The sequence below is a fragment of the Petromyzon marinus genome, chromosome 1 (genome assembly GCF_048934315.1).
Source record: "Petromyzon marinus isolate PM22_M1 ecotype Great Lakes invasive population chromosome 1, UKy_Petmar_22M1.pri1.0, whole genome shotgun sequence".
In the NCBI taxonomy this organism is placed as follows: domain Eukaryota; kingdom Metazoa; phylum Chordata; class Hyperoartia; order Petromyzontiformes; family Petromyzontidae; genus Petromyzon; species Petromyzon marinus.
The window spans coordinates 19,713,820-19,732,157 of record NC_133667.1 but is presented as its reverse complement, the minus strand read 5'-3'; the positions used below and the strand labels follow the sequence as shown (position 1 = coordinate 19,732,157).

The 18,338-nt window shown below is 43.5% G+C and overlaps 1 protein-coding gene across 3 annotated transcripts in view; it reads right to left on the bottom strand.

Annotated features, from left to right (window-relative positions):
• LOC116951118 (uncharacterized) overlaps positions 1–16,090 on the bottom strand; it is a 44,618-nt gene extending 28,528 nt beyond the window's left edge. The window contains exons 1-4 of one of the 3 annotated variants that reach the window (XM_032969657.2): positions 15,877–16,090; positions 5,905–6,005; positions 2,337–2,435; positions 85–183 (exon numbers count right to left, since the gene is read on the bottom strand). In XM_032969657.2, the coding sequence (XP_032825548.2) occupies positions 85–183; positions 2,337–2,435; positions 5,905–6,005; positions 15,877–16,060 (483 nt within the window). In that variant the 5' untranslated portion in view covers positions 16,061–16,090. Of the gene's footprint in view, positions 1–84; positions 184–2,336; positions 2,436–5,904; positions 6,006–7,081; positions 7,247–14,939; positions 15,363–15,876 lie in introns of those variants that run through there. The other 2 variants (XM_032969580.2, XM_076065348.1) reach the window with 2 other exon arrangements.
• Between the last annotated feature and the right edge of the window lie 2,248 nt (positions 16,091–18,338).

Here is an 18,338-nt window from a genome sequence, read left to right as displayed (position 1 = left end):
AATGCAATTACAACAGCAGCAATGCAAGCTATGGCCCAGGATGTGATTGCTTTCCAGAGTTTAAACCTGCTGCCCCGTCCTTACCTTGTTCTGGCTGGAGACTCTCCCTCCACCATTCACGAGGCGCTTGAGAACCTCCAGGTGTCCGAACCAAGCCGCTATGAGCAGAGGGTTCATCCCATACTGGAGTAAACGACCATAATGCACAGCAGTCAGCTTCAACGCCAGCACATCTTGGTGGCAGAGGTTTCAGCAGGCCAATATTTCAGATTGTGTTTAGCAAGGGTAGACCGTTGACAATGCCAGTGGTTTTACCGCACTGGTGATGCCAATAAATGTTGACATTCATTGACCCTTTTATCAACCAGTCTTGATCAGCATTCTACATTGTGATGACGGTGCTCCAAACAGGTGTCTTCAACAGCAACATTTAGCAACAATCGCGGCATACTTTGAATGTCAAGATAACATCAACGTTCCTGGGCACATTCTGTGCATAGCTTTGTGATGGCTGTCAACTCAAAAGCCAAGATTGTGGCATCAATAGATTGTATTTCGTTTTTTTTGGTATTTCTACTCAAGATACCAAAAATAATTCAAAGCATAACAACCTTACGCATTGTGGTGTGACATTGCTCACAAGCATGGCACTCCAATTCAAGAGAAAACTATGTTACAGTACATTTATGGAGCAATCCTAAATAAATGGCTACCACATGTATCAATATTTAGAAAGCGTGTGTTAAGTCAAAGCTCCAGGTGTACCGTGCTATTTTCAGAAATATAGAAAAGGAAAGAATCGAGGACAGACGAACTCTCAGCCCCCATCTCCCACCTCCCGCCTTCCCTTCTCCACTGGTCGTGGCACAGAAAGGCAGCAGACACCCCCCCCCCGGCCCTCTCAACTCTCTGGGTCGCGCATGCACAGTCAAGGAAATGGCCTCCGCGGTGTCCCGCAACGACCGAGCAAGCTCAAAAGCATGCCGTGGAATTAACCAGGTTAAGAAGCACTCCGTGAAGCGCTCCGAAGCAGTTAGGGAAGCAGACTTCACACTGTGAAGTGCACGAATTTGAGTTTGTTGCCAGCAACATTATTTTGAAGGCAAAAGAGATATAAGTTGGATACCAATCGAATGTAATGTGGTCAAATGTACTGCAGCAAAAGGGAAGTTTAACACTGCTACGCCATGACATTACCCAACCGGTATAGAGTTCGTGTCAAATTACTTTACCAGGATCCAACAATCCAGTCTGTACTTTATCCGCCAACCCTTGCTGGATTATCAACGGATCGCTGCATCGCAAGGTCATGAATGGTGGCGGTAGCTTGGGGGAGGCCTTCACCCAGCAGTGGATCGATCATGGCTGATTTATTTACGGGATTAAATTAGATCATTGCCAGCGTGAAATGCGGGCCAATACCGAAGTGGTTAGCATTCTTGCTGTCCGATGCTGGAATGTAATATACTGAAGTCATCTAAGCCTATTTTGTAAAACATCGTAAATAAACGCATCTGAAATTACATATGCTCTTGGAATAAGAGGATGCACAGATTTGACAGAGCAGGACAAGGATAAGCCAGGAGACAGGGTGTCAAGCTCAATGCTAGTCTTCAGAAAAGAAAACGTGGGTGCACTGTGTATGTATTAATCGATACTCCGATTAAAATAAATTCTTATTCTCACAATACTTCCATCATTCCTTGCATGTGACGTGTTATGAAGTCAAGTATGCTGACACTACTAAAACAAGCTAAATTATTGATGTAATTCAATCATCCGGACTCTTTTTAGAATGATCTTGGATATTTGGCCAAATCTGATTTGAGGAAAGTTTTGCATGTGGGAAAATACTAGAGTGCTGAGAGAACACCCTTGCATATGAGGAGATAACAGTTGAAAGGTCTGCAAATATGGCTTCATCAACCCATTGCTGTAATGCCATTTCTTGAATCACCAACCCTTGACTCCTCAGCGCTGGATTATTGATAAGCGTGTACAATATATTTAATAAATTACTTGATATCATCAAATAACATTCTACATCTCCTGCAAACACAAAATATGAGCTTTGAATCATATTGTGACCATGATGAATTTTGCAGGGGGCGAATCGTTACATGCTGAACAAAATGGCGAGCTTTAGCTATCATTTTATTCTCAAAAAAATGCTCCCATTTAATTATCCCATGAAGACGTGTGTACCGGACAGGCCTTTATAATAATGGCCGATACCTTAACGGATAATTCGCCTGTGAATTTTAAGTAAGCATCGGTTCACTCCAGCCGTGCCAAAACCCAGCCCCTGGGGGATATGTCGGTGCCGCGCGCCAAACCTTGTCACCCTTGTCCACGTTCGCCTTTCTCTCCAGAAGCAATTTGACGGCGTCCTCCTGGCCACTCCCTGCCGCAAAGTGCAGTGCTGTTTGGTCACGCTGAGGGTGATGCCACAGGTGGGACATTGGTGAGAAGGTGCGAGCGGTGAAGGGGGTGAGGACGGGGGACACACACGTGATAAAAAAAAAACATTCTATGTAACCTGCGCCGTTTTCAGTTGGATTCGCATTCGTTATTACTACGCTAACTATTTAGTTAGGTATGTACGTATGTTGAACTTTTTTGCGCACAATGCATAGCCTACCCGTGCTAATCGGAGGTGATACTGCGTAGGCAGTGGTGCGGTAGTCTGGCGGTTAGCTCGAAGTGCAACGAGCTCGGCAACCCAAGTTCGATTCCCGCTCACGGCCAACAACAATGACAATAATCTGAACCCATGCTAGGCCTCCCCTAGGTCGAATCATCCTCAAATGAGTACCTGGTGCGGTGTGTGTAAAACATCGCCACTAGGGAGACAAAGGCAGCCGGGGGTGGTGCTGGACACCCATCCCTTCATACACCGTGCCGGCCTTATTAGGTGTTCGCTAACAGCACTTGCCCCAACAGTCTGTCGAGGCTGTACGGGGGTTCTATGTCGTCGCAGTGGTGCACAAGCACAATAAGCAGAAGAAAAACGAATTCGTCAATAAACACTGCCTGAGCAGGGAAAATATATAATCGTTGATGTTCCAGGCAATGGCCCTTCTTCACAGTGTACATGGTCTGCTCTATTTCTCACACTCTGGAAGTGTGTGTTTGGCTCTTTGAATAACTGAGTTCTCTCTTCTCGGGCCTGACTAAAACGTTGTTTACGTGAGGCCTGTACTTCACTTTGCTGAATGTCACTTGTTTGAGGAGATGGCATTTGAAAAGGTCTGCCAAGACCCAGGGCACATGTGTAAAAGAGACTTGATGTCTCATTGGGTTCCTAAGCGGTGAAATAACGTTGATCACGAGGATGGTGATGATGAAACAGACGTATTTACATATATTCTGTTTCTGGGATCACAAAATGGACTGCAGTATCTATTGCGTACACAATGGTAATACACGTGCATTCATTCGTCAGTTAACATTTAGTCGTGCATGCACGGCCATCGTATTGTGGGTGTGAGAATAAATTATTTTCGATTTGTATATCTAATTAGTTAAGATTACATTCACCAGAGCCGTAAAGTATTAGTTCTTGATGATAACCGTGACCACGAATTGTGAAGATTCATTCAATCAGGAGGGCAGCGAACCATTACATGACCTACGCCATCTGTACAAGCAGGGAAGAATCTATAATGTGACTGCATCGTGCCCTCTCAAATGTGTTTCTGCAGCAGTCCGATATTAGGAAGCCACTGGAGCTATGCACTTTCAAACATAAATTGAAAACGAATTTCTTTAGAGCTGCTTTTTGCGTTTAGTTTGTTGTCCTTCCCCGGCACCTCTGATTAGCTACGTAGGGTGCGAAAGAAGTTCAACATAGATAAGTAGTGGATTCCACGGAGGCACACACTTGACTTGGAGGCGACACCCTTATTATAATGCCCCAACAGGGTAACTACATAAACGTACACAGTACTAGACCCCAACAGAGTAACTACGTAAATGGGTCACGTCAGCGACACACTGCCTGACCCACAATGCCGAGCGTAACGACCGAAGACCGAAGAGACGTAGCACTGAGGGTTCCATTCCAGCAGACAGCCGCGATTACTCTCGGGACCTCCCTTTTATGCTCTCGAGCGTGGCCTCGTTCTGCCCTCGGCCACGCCCCCCTTCTGGATCTCACCAGAAGGTTCTCGACCGAGCATCACGTGTCCCTCAAGCCCCCCTTTGGGCCCACTCGCTACCCTCTCCCGGTCACGTGCCCTCTCGGGTTCACCCAGACTGTCACGTCCTTACTTGCCCTCTCTCTGAACACCACCAGAACCATGCCCCCCAGGGCCCGCTTCCATGCCATACCTACTCTGGTGCCAGAGAGAGACTTAAGACACACAGTTCCACTATTGTGACAGCAGCTGGCGCTAAACGCCATAGTGACTCCATTTACGTCACTACACATACAAGAAAGAACCTCACCACACATCACTGACACTGCCATATAGTAAATCAATATTACAGGAGACCGATATTTTGAACAATGGCTCTTCTTCAGTGTAGAGAAAAAGGCAACTACAACATTGTGATTAACTTATAACAAGGGTGTATTTTACTCTGTCGTGCCTTTTAAAACTTAAGATAGTTGATATATATTAGCAATTTGTATTAGCAACAGATAATGGGTAACAAAGAAACCTTACATGTGTAAGATACATACGATTAAATAGTCGTTTTAAAAATATATATACATTGACATCATGGAAGACAGTGTAAACGCCTATTGCCGTTTCGCATGCTAACTATTTTGGCGTGACTTTTTTCGCAAATGCTTTTATGTGGGTTGTGCACTATATATAAAGCCCGTGTCCTTTCATCGGTCTTAAGACATCATCGCTCCGCGCTTGATTGCTTCGCGGTGACACAAACACATTTTCAAAGAACAACCTCTGTGCATTATGCAAACACCAACCTCCGTGACTCTGTTATGTACCACTCCATACAACACGCTACCTTACATACACCATGCACCTATTCCTGTAATCAAATAACATGCAATATGGCCAACATGCAAATCAAGTCTTCTATATGATCCCATATATGTTCATAGCATCACATGTACCTCATGTTTCTGCAAATAATCTGCTACAGTATTCCCTCGTTCACGAAGGATACGTTCTGGAGATGCTCGTGAAGAGCAAATTTTGCGGATAATGATATTGGCCAACAAAAACCCATCTTTTAAACTAATTACCTTAAATAAATACGTAAATAAGCTATTAAATACATGAAAATTATCTCACTTGATCGCATTAGATTCTTTATCACTTTACCTCGTCACTCTCTCGCTCTCAATGCAGTTGTCTAGAGTTAATGTCTCACCTACAAGGAGGACATGAAAACTCCAAATATACAGCAGCAGGCATCAGGGTCGGGATCGAACCCACACCCTCCTGTATACCAGGCAAGGTAGTTAACATCTTGCTACCGTGGCACCACACGGTGGCGTGGGGGCATGCCTCCCTCTGAATTTCGACTTCAGGTCCTACCCCCTGCCAGCCCCAGCTGCTTGAGTTATACACGTATTCCTGCACTAACATCACCGCTGCACTTTGAACACACCAATTGGATTTGTCCATCTTGATTAGGCCCTCCACCGCTTCAACCACACTGCTCCAGTCTGCCAGTGTATATATAGGTGTCATCCGTATGGTGTACTCTATTTCTCCGAGCCTGTTTTATAAGCACAAAAAAATTGGTCAAACACCCGTAGCGGGGGGGGGGGGCATGCTCCGTGTCAGCTCAGGCTCCAACACGGTTCGCCTACAAAAATAAAAATGACTCGTGGATAACAAGTTGGGTGACGGCCCTTGAATTTCCTTCACCGTCCGTTGACCCACACGGGGCAGTGCAAGGGCAGTGAGGATTTGGACGTACCATGTTCTTAGCATCCACCTTCACTTTCTTCAGCAGCTTCTCCATTTCGTCCACATCATTCCGTTTGGCCGCTTCATGGAATTCTTTCTCACATTGGAGCACTGTGGGCACATAATGGGCAGAACACGGCACTGAATGGGTATGTTTTTACACCAGAGGAGTGTGTTCTTGAACCCACCAATTTCAATCTGCATCGAGTAATAATACAAATGCTGAAAAATACAATTTACGAATTTAAAATTCAGTCTCTAACAGATGACTTTACCACTTGATGCCTCTACAATGGCCAGGCCCACCTGTCATCCAGCACCTCAGAAGGGAGGGTTAGTGGATCCAGCAAATATGTGAGGCTTCCCAACCATTAGGCTGTGAGGTGGCCAAGAGATTGCAGTACAGCAAGTGGATTGAATCCATCTGTGCAGAGCTCTGAGTGGTATTAACTGGCAAGCATTGGTTTTCTCTGGGGAGCCTGGTTTCCTTCCCCGTGCCAAATGCTCATGAGTGCAATTGAGCAAACATTAAAATGCAGAACCCTCCTTAAAAAGATTCCTAAGCATTAGGCTACCCTGAATAAACAAAGGATGTTATTACTATTATAATTAGCAAAAACCATACAGTGGTCCCTCGGTTGACGATATTAATTGGTTCCACGAAAACCATCGTTAATTAAAATAATCGTAAATCGAAGATGGGAAATACATGTCAAAGCCTTAATTTGTTCCAAGACGACCGTAATAATTTACTACTTAATTTTCACACTACTGAAATTGTTTTCCTAACTTTCTTCACACTCATTTTAGGGGCCATTGTTATGCATGTTATTTAACTTTTAAGTAGAAAAACACTAAGCATTCAAGAGAGCTGTTTCCATATGTAACGCACATCAAACATTCAAGAGCTAGCATCCATTTGCTCTCAAAACGCTGTTAAAAGGGTGTCGCTGAATGGCCGAGGTCTGCTGAGTCCACGTTGCATTCCAATTGGCCGACATTGGTGCTCGAGCTATATCATAAACATATCGTTAATCGAAAATGTATCGTTAATATAAACTAGCCTTTTGCCCATCCGAGGATGGGTGTATTGCAGTAAATCTGAAACTTGCAAGCGAAAGGAGACCGCGACGTGATATTCATTGCATCAATTCGTGTGCAATTTGTAAGGGCGCGGTGACACAGACCTATTTCATTTTATAATCCCTTGTCCATCGTGACGTCCTTTTTACTTTGATGTCTCAACAGCGTTACGGAGGTCGCGTGACGTGAGGGTTCTGCCTTTGTAGTGAGGGTTGTGAGTTGACGCTGAGGAGGGGGGAGGAGGCGCCTCGCCCCCCCCATGTGGAGTGACGTCAGCCGCTAATTATTTTTAATGTGGGGGGGGGGTGTCCATTTGGAGGAAGGCACCTGCTCATGAATTTTAATTAGGGGGGGCTGGTCGATGTTGAGTGACGTCACGAGCGTTAAGGACAGACATTCCTGGGTGATTATAGTAGGTATGGGACCCTATGCGAGGTGGATCGTTAATCGAAAACATCGTTAATTGACGGCATCGTAAACCGAGGACCACTGTACGCCATCCAATATCTGTTCTGGTTTAGGTGAAACTAGGGAAGCTGTTGACAATGGCAGGAAAATCCGACGCAATAAAAAAATATGCACGCGCTACATTTGCCTTCAGATTAAATTTCACACATTACAGGTATCGTCTATCACGCTGATTCTAGCTCGAACGAACAAGCTCACTGTGTACAGTTCACCTGCAATAAAAGCTTCCGAGTGTTGAATGACTCATTTGACCCAGCGTTTATAATTATGGCAATGCAACTTTCCTTTCACCTGAAGGACACTGATGTACTGTAAAGACTCGCGTTCGTTATAGATGGTCACGAGACCAATTCGTGCATTTGGTCAGATTAATGCGTTCTTTATGAGTTCATTTTAAACCATTTGAAAGTATGCATATATGAACGGGAGTGTATCATTTCAGCAAAATGTATTTAACAAGATTTTGATGCCACATTCCCAGGTTCTCCTGCAGGGGTATTTCGCTCGATATGTGATCATTCATTCCACTATGTAACACAATTTTTGTTCGTGGGTAGTAAGTCTTATTTCGTAATTGCTTATGCCTAAAAAGTATAGAAAATGGATATTATTCCCCACAAACTTTGCTTTTGTGACCAGGCCAGTGATATTTTGAAATTGAACTATATTCAATGAAAAACTGGTGAATTTGCGTCTTTTTGCGTTTTTTCGTTCACATAAACAACATATGAATCAAAATTCACATGTATCTAATACAAAAATGACTACAAAAAGATTTAGAAGCGAGTAGTTTTTTGGAGATTTACAATTATACTGTAAATCACTTTCACGAATCAACCCCCAAATGTAGTCTCCCATAATGTTCTCGTTATACTGTCCTTGGTAATGGCGTTCAAAGTCCAGAATATCCTGGTGGAAAAGCTCACCTTGCTCCTCCGAGTACGCTCCCATGTTCTCCTTGAATTTATCAAGATGAGCATCAAGGACATGGACTTTGAGGGACATCCGACAGCCCATTGTGCCGTAGTCCTTCACCAGAGTCTCAACCAGCTCCACATAGTTTTCGACCTTGTGATTGCCCAGGAAGCCACGAATCACTGCGACAAAGCTGCTCCAAGCCGCTTTCTCCTTACTAGTGAGCTTTTTGGGGAAATCATTGCACTCCAGGATCTTCTTTATCTGTGGTCCTACTAAGCCACCGGCTTTGACCTTTGCCTCAGACAGCTTAGCAAAAAAGTCTTGAAGGTACTTGAAGACTGCTGACTCCTTATCTAGAGCTCTGACAAGTTGTTTCATAAGGCCCAATTTGATGTGCAGTGGTGGCATCAGCACCTTCCGGGGGTCCACCAGTGGCTCCCACTTGACGTTGTTCCTCCCCACAGAGAACTCGGTCCGCTGTGGCCAGTAGTGTGCCTTTGTGTCTAAATCTTTTGTAGTAATTTATGTATTACTTTAGTATAAATACATGTTAATTTTGATTAATGTTTTTTTCTGACTTTATGTGAACAAAAAGACACAAATTTGCCCGTTTCTCGTTGAGAATAGGTACATTACAAAATATCACTGCTCTGGTCACAAGAGCAAAGTTTGTGGGGAATGATAGCCATTTTCTGTACTTTTGAGGCATAAGCAATTAGGAAATAACACTTACTACCCAGGAACAAAAAAATTGTTACACAGTGTTATCTATGGCCACTGATTCCCTGTGGGAAAAAAGTCTCATGGAAAGTTTTACTGGGTCATTCCATGCCAACTCAATCAGAAAAGGGGCGTTTGTTGACCGACCATATCAGACCTTGTTAGAAATTTTCAGCCGGCTGTGTTCGGCCCCACCGGGTTCAAACAATTCTGGTCATTATTTTAAAAAATATATATTCCCTTCGAGCTGTGACCTCACAAATGTCAGCCTGAAGTGAAAAAGTTACCCCTTGAGTAGAAAGATCACGTAGACGCTATAATCATATGTAGCGACTCGGAATGAAGAGGGCTTTCGAGACATACATTCTAGAAATGCTTAACTCACTTGTGGCAAGTTGCCATTAGAGGTGTTGGTGGCAAGTTGTTTTCGACATTCAGACCAACATTTCGATTGAAAGCTTTCGTGACTGCAAGGATTCATCTTCTTTGGTTCTTTCGGTAAAGTCACGTAGAATGAGAATAAAATAATAAATTAATAAAATAACACAATAAAATTCTCACGACGTTTCGGCCACAACACAAGCGGCCTTCATCAGGTGAAGGGACGAGACTGTCACCTGATGAAGGCCACTTGTGTTGTGGCCGAAACGTCGTGAGAATTTTATTGTGTTATTTTATTTTATTAATTTATTATTTTAATCTCATTCTACGTGACTTTACCGAAAGAACCAAAGAAGATTCAGACCAACACTTTAACCCGTGGGGGGTGTGGGTAGTATAGTATGAGGATTGCTGTCAGAACACGAGGGACCAGTCTTCTAAAATTTTGTAAAACACTTGTGCTGTCAAGTCCCAGCACAAGTCATTAACCCCCTTTGAAATGTAATTTGTTATTACTTTTACCCCGTTTACGCCAAAATAACTCGGGTATGAGGGACTCCGAAAAAAACATCCTAAGATGTTGTTGAGATCTCCAAAATAATTACCAAAATAATGTTTGGATGTGAGAGTTTGGGATTTTAGTAGGGGCTCTAAAGTGGTATTCGAAATGATTTTATGTACGTTGAACTTCTTTTGCGCCGTACGTAGGTAAATATGACTGGGTGTGCTTCCAGTAACACTGGCTTGGAGCAGAGCGGTCATGGACGTGCGTGTGGGATTTGGGTTCCTTTGTTACAATGGCACATTTGAAACTACCTAAACCTCACTTCGTTGCATAAAAAATACAAACTGATATAAAACACGAAAATATATTGCCTTGGCAAACTCAAGGTGCTAGGGGTTAACTGTTAAAGTGCTATATAAATCTAGATAAGATGAGATATTTTTAGATACGTAGCGTACCATATGTGGCTTACGAATTTAACATTTGCTTTGGTTGTGAGGTATGGTGTTGAAAAAAATACGGAAAGATTATTTTTCGAAAAAAATCTTCACTGTTTTCCCGACCATTTGAATGCCCATGACCTTATGCCATCTTGACAATGTGATAATGATTCAACTTTGTGATGTGCGATTTCTGTACCAGATGGTAACCCTCTCACATTCTGCATGCAACTTTCTTTTCTTTTTAAGATGCCTTATTTTTTTGCGTAGGTATGTACTCGTCTTAAAAACTGGGATGTTTACTTTAAACACAAGTAGGAGTAGATATGTGACAATTTAGAAACGCCGGAAGTATATTTTTTTCAGAAAAAAAATAACTTGCGTGTTTGAACCGAGTTTGCTTGAAAACCCTCAGGTGAGTTTTTCTAGACTTTGGTTTGTGTTCGAATGGAATGATGCTCCAGTATCAGATACATGCACCAGGGCTCTGAAATCCTTAATCTTCTTCTTCTTCGTATGGTTGATATATGTGTAGACCAACACCTATAACTTTACATTTAGTTCGTTGAGCTAGATAATTGTTTCAGGAGTAGCCGAGTTTATCGCTGCGATGCCTCCTTTGTATTTGTAAATCGGACACTGAATCATTGTATGTTCCACGGTCCGTTCTGGGTGACCACAGTCGCACAAGTGAAGCCTTTTAATTTTTTATTTGTGCATCAAGTATCGGCATCTGCCATGCTTTGTGCCGATGTGGTTTTAGGGTGGTCCATAAGCTTTGTGGAAGATCAAAGCCAGGGATCTTCTGCATCGAATGTTTCACGAGGAGTTTGTGACTTCTTGTGAACTACATTCGGCTTTCCAAGCATTATCAGGGTTGAAGTCGCATTCTCAAAGGTTAAGCGCATGAGTCCAAAAGGTGGGGAGGGACGTTATTGAGATCTTGCTGCATGGGTAGACGTACATTTCCCGTGTGAGGACTTGACATTTCCAAAATGTCAACAACTGCAGTAGGTGTCAAAATGTCAGTTTTAAGATGTCATATCTAGCCCAACAATGACACATTATTTAGCACAAGTTCACTGTTACCAAGTTTCCAATTCACTTTTCATTCCAATGAGTTCCATTTATTTAAATAAAATGTATTCGTAAATTCCATCATTGTCATCGTCAGGCATGCTCAATCCACTGCTGGATGAAGCCCTGTCCAAGCCATCACTATTTATCATGATCCTAAAATGTAATTATCCACTAAGAATATATCTTTCCAAAAAATAGATATGCTACGCGCTAGCAAGAACCTTATATGCCCTTTGTTTGAATTTAGGAAGGAGTTAATGTTTTAATTTCAAAATATGCTGTTATAACAATATGGATCATTTCCAATGGAAATTTAAAGGCTGAAAAGCAGGGCTCACGATAAATTAGCAACATAAAGGTGACGTATTAAAAATAAATCGCGAAACTAAAAAATATTGATGGTGAGACAATAAGACACTATTTTAATTATGTATATACTATTGAGGGTGGACAAGTTATCAAATGGAAACAGGATGAAGCACTTTTGGAAGACTAAACTTGATCATAAAATGCAAAATACCCATGTGACTAAGGAAAAGTTTTTTCTATCGATGCATCTTACCCCTCATGACATACGAAACATGGACACTGACAAATTTGCGAAATATGATATGTAGGATGGGTCCAGATAAACAGACTTGGAATTACACGTACATTTTGCAAAAAAAGACATGGACAAGGGAAAAAAATCATATGGGAGCCACCATGTTGCCTGTTACTGGAAAGTACATCGCCTTCGGCAGCAAACATCGGGAGAAGGAATGCAAGTTGATGGATGTGACTGCTGATGGAATGGCTGTCAAAGTAAAGTAGAAAACACACCCAAGAGGATGACCACTGTGGAGGTGGGGGGATGAGATCAACTCTTCCGTAAGAGATGGATTAGAGCATCGCAAGATGAGTATTGGAATTGCTATGGGGAGGCCTTTATTCAGGGGAAGAGTTCATTCAGCAGTGGACGGGCCGTGCATGATGATAATGATGATGATACCACACGCGATGGATTCCATCTACGTTATATTTATAAATCAGGATGTTACTGTAAAAAAAACCAACGCATTAATCAGAGCACGCAAATCTGATTCTGCGCTTTATAAATAATTAAAATAAATATTTGAAGAAACTAAAAGTTACTCAACTAATTTGAATACAAACAGGGTGATTTTGAGTTATGTATTTTGTGTTGAACAGCCTTGGATGAAGAAAGCCTAACTCTGTTGATGAAGCAATGCTTTTGAAATGATGCACTCCTAGAAGGCCTTGTGGCTGATGGGATGTATAATAATACTTTCATTTGTTATGTGGAGGGGCAATTTTAGTTACATGAAGGTGTATTATCGATATCACAAAGTTATTTCTCAACTTCTGCTGCTTAATGGCAACCCAGTGTATTTGCATCATTACACACAGTGCGTATAACGTACACACAAGGGCACACTTTAGGGAGTTGTCCTATCTGGTGGAAAGTCTAACCAAGCCCGAACATTAACTGCTCTTATTCTGAGGAATTTTCAGAAAGCATGAACAAAATGTACATATCATAAATCATCTAATTTCTGTTAAAACATAATAAAAGACAGACACGTATCACTGCACCATCGATGATTCACTACAGTGCAATGCTATACACAGTCCATCACACAAAAATGTGCAGACCACACCTAACATTTTATACGAAATAAACCATCCGAGCATCTTTGTGCATGAAAAAAACAGTTTTTGCAATGCCAGCTGGATTTCCATGAACACGTGCTCTCATGCCAACCTGCTCGTATCGTAGCAATCGACGAAATAGGCACTTTATGTAACTTTTACAATATTTCTCAAATAAAATATGAAATGAGATGGGTATGGAACTTGTGGAAACAACATATTAAAGAGAGCTAGGGGTTCATGTTGACTCAGCACTGCCCTCTCATCCAGACAAACCAGAGATGCAACTAAGAAAGCCAATACCAATGCGTGGGTATTTCGAGAAAAGTGTCAAATATAATTCCAGAGAGACAATTGAAAAGACACAGATGAAAGAATTGTCTTATTCGTCTCACGGACCCCTTGTAGTCGGAGGGTCAGGAGGGTTGCCCACGTCCTTGTTTACCCAGGATCGTCTTTTTTTGTGCCAGGTGGTTTGGAAATGTAAAAGTATCTCCACGACATTATGAGTTCAGTTTTTTGTCGGTTGCATAATAATAAACCACAAAAGCCAATCCATTAACAATCAGCTGTCCCCTTTCCTGGTTTCCGCGAGATATCCGTATTCCCATGATGTGTACTAGTGCATTTTGTACCTCAGGAGGTGGCGAGATGTTAACTTCTTCGCCTGGTATACAGCAAGTAGTGGGTTCGATCCTGACCCTGACGCCTGTATATTTGAAGTTTGCATATCTCTCTCCTCATGGTTGAGTGGATTTTTCTCCAGATCCACCATTTTTACCCTCCACATTGACTTGTGGAGGGTAAAAAACAGTATTTGGCTGCTATACATTGCCACATGATAAGCCACTTCGTTGAGCTACCAGGTCGCATCTGGAAAAAGAGCTACATAGCTCAGTTGGCCCTTACCTGTTCAAATAAAATAAAGTTAATGCGCTGTACGCCATCGTTGGACTCCACTGTCAGGCATGTAATGCCTCCTAGGGCAAAGGTAATTTTTTTATTGTGTTACTAATGTGCTACTAATGTCCACGCCCGCGTGAGATTAGACTGCTAAATGCGTCAATCTCACACCAAATGCGCGCGACTTGAGAGCTCTGACACGCGGGAATGAACGTCACTTAGGGGCCAGCAGACCATGCGTGCCATTAGCTGACAGCAAAATTAGCGGACAGCGGCCGTCTGGAACGCTCTTCCTTCCCGGAGTTATGCGCTTTTAAATCGAGTTGAAAAAAATAACTTCTTAAGAACTGAATTTTTTTGTGTTCAGTTGTCCTCCCCCCGTACAGCTGATTGACGCGGTTGGCTAAGTACGGTGCGTACGAAGTTCAACATCCCATACATTAAGTCATAAACGAAACCGGCTTGCAAACCAGGCCTGCATGTGGTGCCAACACGTAGAATAATAAAAAAAAATCACGTAACAGTCTGTTCTCCTGTAACGCGGTAGTTGAGTTCCTGAAGAACACCGCGTTATGGGAAAATCTCGTTATAATAAATAACATAGAATACTATAAAGTAAACAAATACTGAAGCGCGTTGGGTAGCATCTAGAAGCATCCAGCAGCATCCCGCCTTGTGCGATTATGATCATGATGATGCTGCGCCGAGGCAGCCGTAACAATCGCTCGCTCCGACCTCGTTACATACAATTCGCATCCACGTTATTATATAAACACACCACCACACACCACCACCACCACACAAAAAAAGGCGAAAGTGTTCCCCCGAATGCGCTCTCGGAGAAGAAGGATGATAGAAGACACAGACACAGGACACCGACATGATTGTACTTACTCCTGGCGTCGTGTGAGCGACTACAACTGAGTGATGCCGGGTGGCCTGCACCGAGGGAGACGAAATCTTGATGAATTGTGCCGCGTGTAGCCTCGGGGCACAGGAGCAGCGAGACGACCTCCAGGGCCATAAACACGACGACTTTAACCGACCTTTGACATGCAAGGGCGAAACGCGGACCGACCCATTCAATCGAGTGGTAAAACTTTGCAAAAGGCAACTCGAGCCAAATCATCGCATGATCAATTCTTATCGGTGAACACGTCACAATGTAGTCATAGCCACCGAAGCATTGGCGGACGCGAGTGTACGTAACGCAAGTTTATTTTTGCACGTTTGCCCCGGCTGATAGGCACAACAAATATGTTACAAGAGGGGTAACAAAGACGCTGCCCAAAGCCGCACCTTAACTGCATGCAATCTATTCTTGCTTCGTTCGGTAAAGTCACGTAGAAGGGAAACAGTAAAATAAAAAAAATATAAAAAATATTTTCATTTTATTGTTTCCCTTCTACGTGGTGACTTTACCGAAAGAACCCAAGAATATGAATTCCTGCCAGTCACGAAAGCTGTAAATCTAAATTTGCATGCAATATAATAACAACCACCACAACGTTAGCCAATGCCTCGCTCGGTCTACGCAAAGCAAAACACGTCCGGGGAAGGCCGACGTTTTATAGCTCCGTGCCGATGCCAACAACAACACCACCACCAGCGAGCGACTTGATTCGCATCGCATATTGCTCGTCGGATGAACAAAACACCTTGGGGAGGATGTGAACGTCCATTCCCAATCCCCGGGGGGGGGGGGGCACGCAAGTCCTTGCATACTCTTACGGAAAGACGCGACTTTAAGTAAAAGCCACACACACACACAGACACACGGACACGAGACGGACACACATTTTATCGCCCTTAAACCGGTGGTGGCACTCACTCGTCTCATCGTCGTCGGCCAATTCGTCGTCCATCCCTGTCAGATTCCCGGCGACGTTGAACGAACTTTGGGGGGGGGGTTTGTGTCGGTGACGACGAGAACCGCGGCTTCTTTGTGGCGCCCGAGTCTGCGATGAGAAGTCGACGACGACACGTTCGTGTGATGAGGACCACCCACCCCACATCTCTCTCTCCCCCGACAAGATCCAGTCATTCCGGTTCGCGTTGTTGAACTTTTAAGGGCTTTAAACAGCGGTAACGTGCTGAAGTAACAACACTTACTGTATTGCCAGTGTGTGTGTGCGTGTGTTTATATAAATATATGCGCGCCACGGTGGGTAGGAGATGTTAACTACCTTGCCTGGTTCGCATGAGGTCGTGCCTGCTGTATATTTGGAATTTGCGGTATCTCACCATCATCACGGTGGCTAGGAGATGTTAACTACCTCGCCTGGTGCACAGGAGGTCGTGTGTTCGATCTCGATATTGTGACCCCTGCTGCTGTATATTTGGAGTTTGCGGTATCTCACCATCATCACGGTGGCTAGGAGATGTTAACTAGCTCGCCTGGTACACAGGAGGTCGTGGGTTCGATCTCGATATTGTGACCCCTGCTGCTGTATATTTGGAGTTTGCGGTGTCTCTCTCCCCGTGGAATTGCATGGATTTTTCTCCGGGTCTTCTGGTTTCCCCCCCCCCCACCCACACACATTTAGAAACGTGAGTTCAGAGGATTTATTTGGCTGCTATACATGTCCACGTGATAAGCAACTTTTGTCCTCCCCACGTACCACAGTCACATAGTCACTTTAAGATGTTTTTCTTGTGTTTTTGTTTGTTGTGGTTGCACCCGATTCAAAGAGCCGGAATGGCTCACAGGGCTATACCAAAATAAATAAACTGAAAAACGGAAAACTAAAAACCTCCGATGATCGCGTTAGTCTATGTACCGTGCGAAAGAAGTTCAACCTTAAATTGCACGCAGATACTTCGTTGAGCTATCATTTGTGGCCAGGTCGCTTCGGAAAAAGAGCTATACAACTTGGTGGGCCTTACCCTGATGAAAAGAAAGAGTTAAGTTTGTTTAGTTTAGTTTAAATAACCTGTGCAGTTGAGTCACTCAAGCCTTCATTATTATAATCATCAGGCTGAGATGCAAAATGAGTTGAGCGATCCAAGGCACTTTTCACAGAGGGTGGTAGAAAGCCGAGAAGAACAAGAGTTAATATCTCTGCTGTACTTTGCAGATATTAATTGTCAGCACCTGAAGCATTTTAAACAATTCCTACCTTTAAATACACACTTGTGCGAAATGCCAAAGTCGTGTTACGTGGGTTGTGATTGACACTCATATAAGTGTTGGTATTTTATCCCAGCTAAAATGTGTCTCAGTGTGTTAATTATACAAAACGAGAACACGCGTGACATTTCACCACCAAAACAAATATCCCCCGTATAGCCTTAACAACAGACTGTTGGAGCAAGTGTTAGTGAGCACCTATGAAGGCCGGCACGGCACACGAGGGGGTGGTGGGTGGCCAGCACCACACCCGGCTGCCTTTGTCTCCCCAGTAACCATGTTTACACACTGCACCAGGCACTCATTCCAGGCTGAGTAGACCTAGGTGAGGCGCAGGATCGGTTCAGAGCATCCTCAATGCTGTCGTCTTTGAGCGAGAATCGAACTCACGTCGCTGGGTTCGTAGCATAGCACGCAGACCACTACACTACCGCGCCCCCATATACAAAGTAAATAAATAGATTACATAGTGAACCACTTATTTGAACTCATTCATTGCATAGCAGTACTCACCACTTAACATCCAGAGTATAGGAATTGCGATGAAACTTTTTTTTTCAATGTAGGACTGCATAATATAGACTTTCAAACTCTAGTTCTTGTGGCATTATCCAACCGTCCATGTTTTTCAAATGAAATATTCCACTCAGTGTTTGTTCTTGGCTTTGGCCTCTGCCTTGTCGCACTGGATGGAACCTCCCACCACGCATCACTTGAATAGACGTGTTCGTGCCTGAGTTTACGCGGTGAGCTGGCACTTATGCGCTAGTATTGTCGTCAATACAGTATTAACAATTCCCCTAACTCATTTTTTCAAATGTTTCCATTCCAAACGCAGTTGATTTGGACTCGTCATTCACGTTAATGCTTCCTGTTGTCACGCATGACCTGCAAAGTGAGTGCTACTTTCCCCAGGGTGTTGGGGAGGTGACCCTGAACCGCGACCCTGAATCGTGGCAATTCATACAATTATTGCCAGCGGTTGACTCATTTGACACCTTACCTAATAGGGTTACGACGATTCATTGAATAAAATGCACTTCTTATTTCTGTGATTATAATACGCCACGTAGTGTTCACCGACTTTCAAAGGTGGGAGGAACCATAGACAAGTTGCAAGGGAAGCAGCCACGAGATAAACCGATCACACCCCTCCCCCCCTC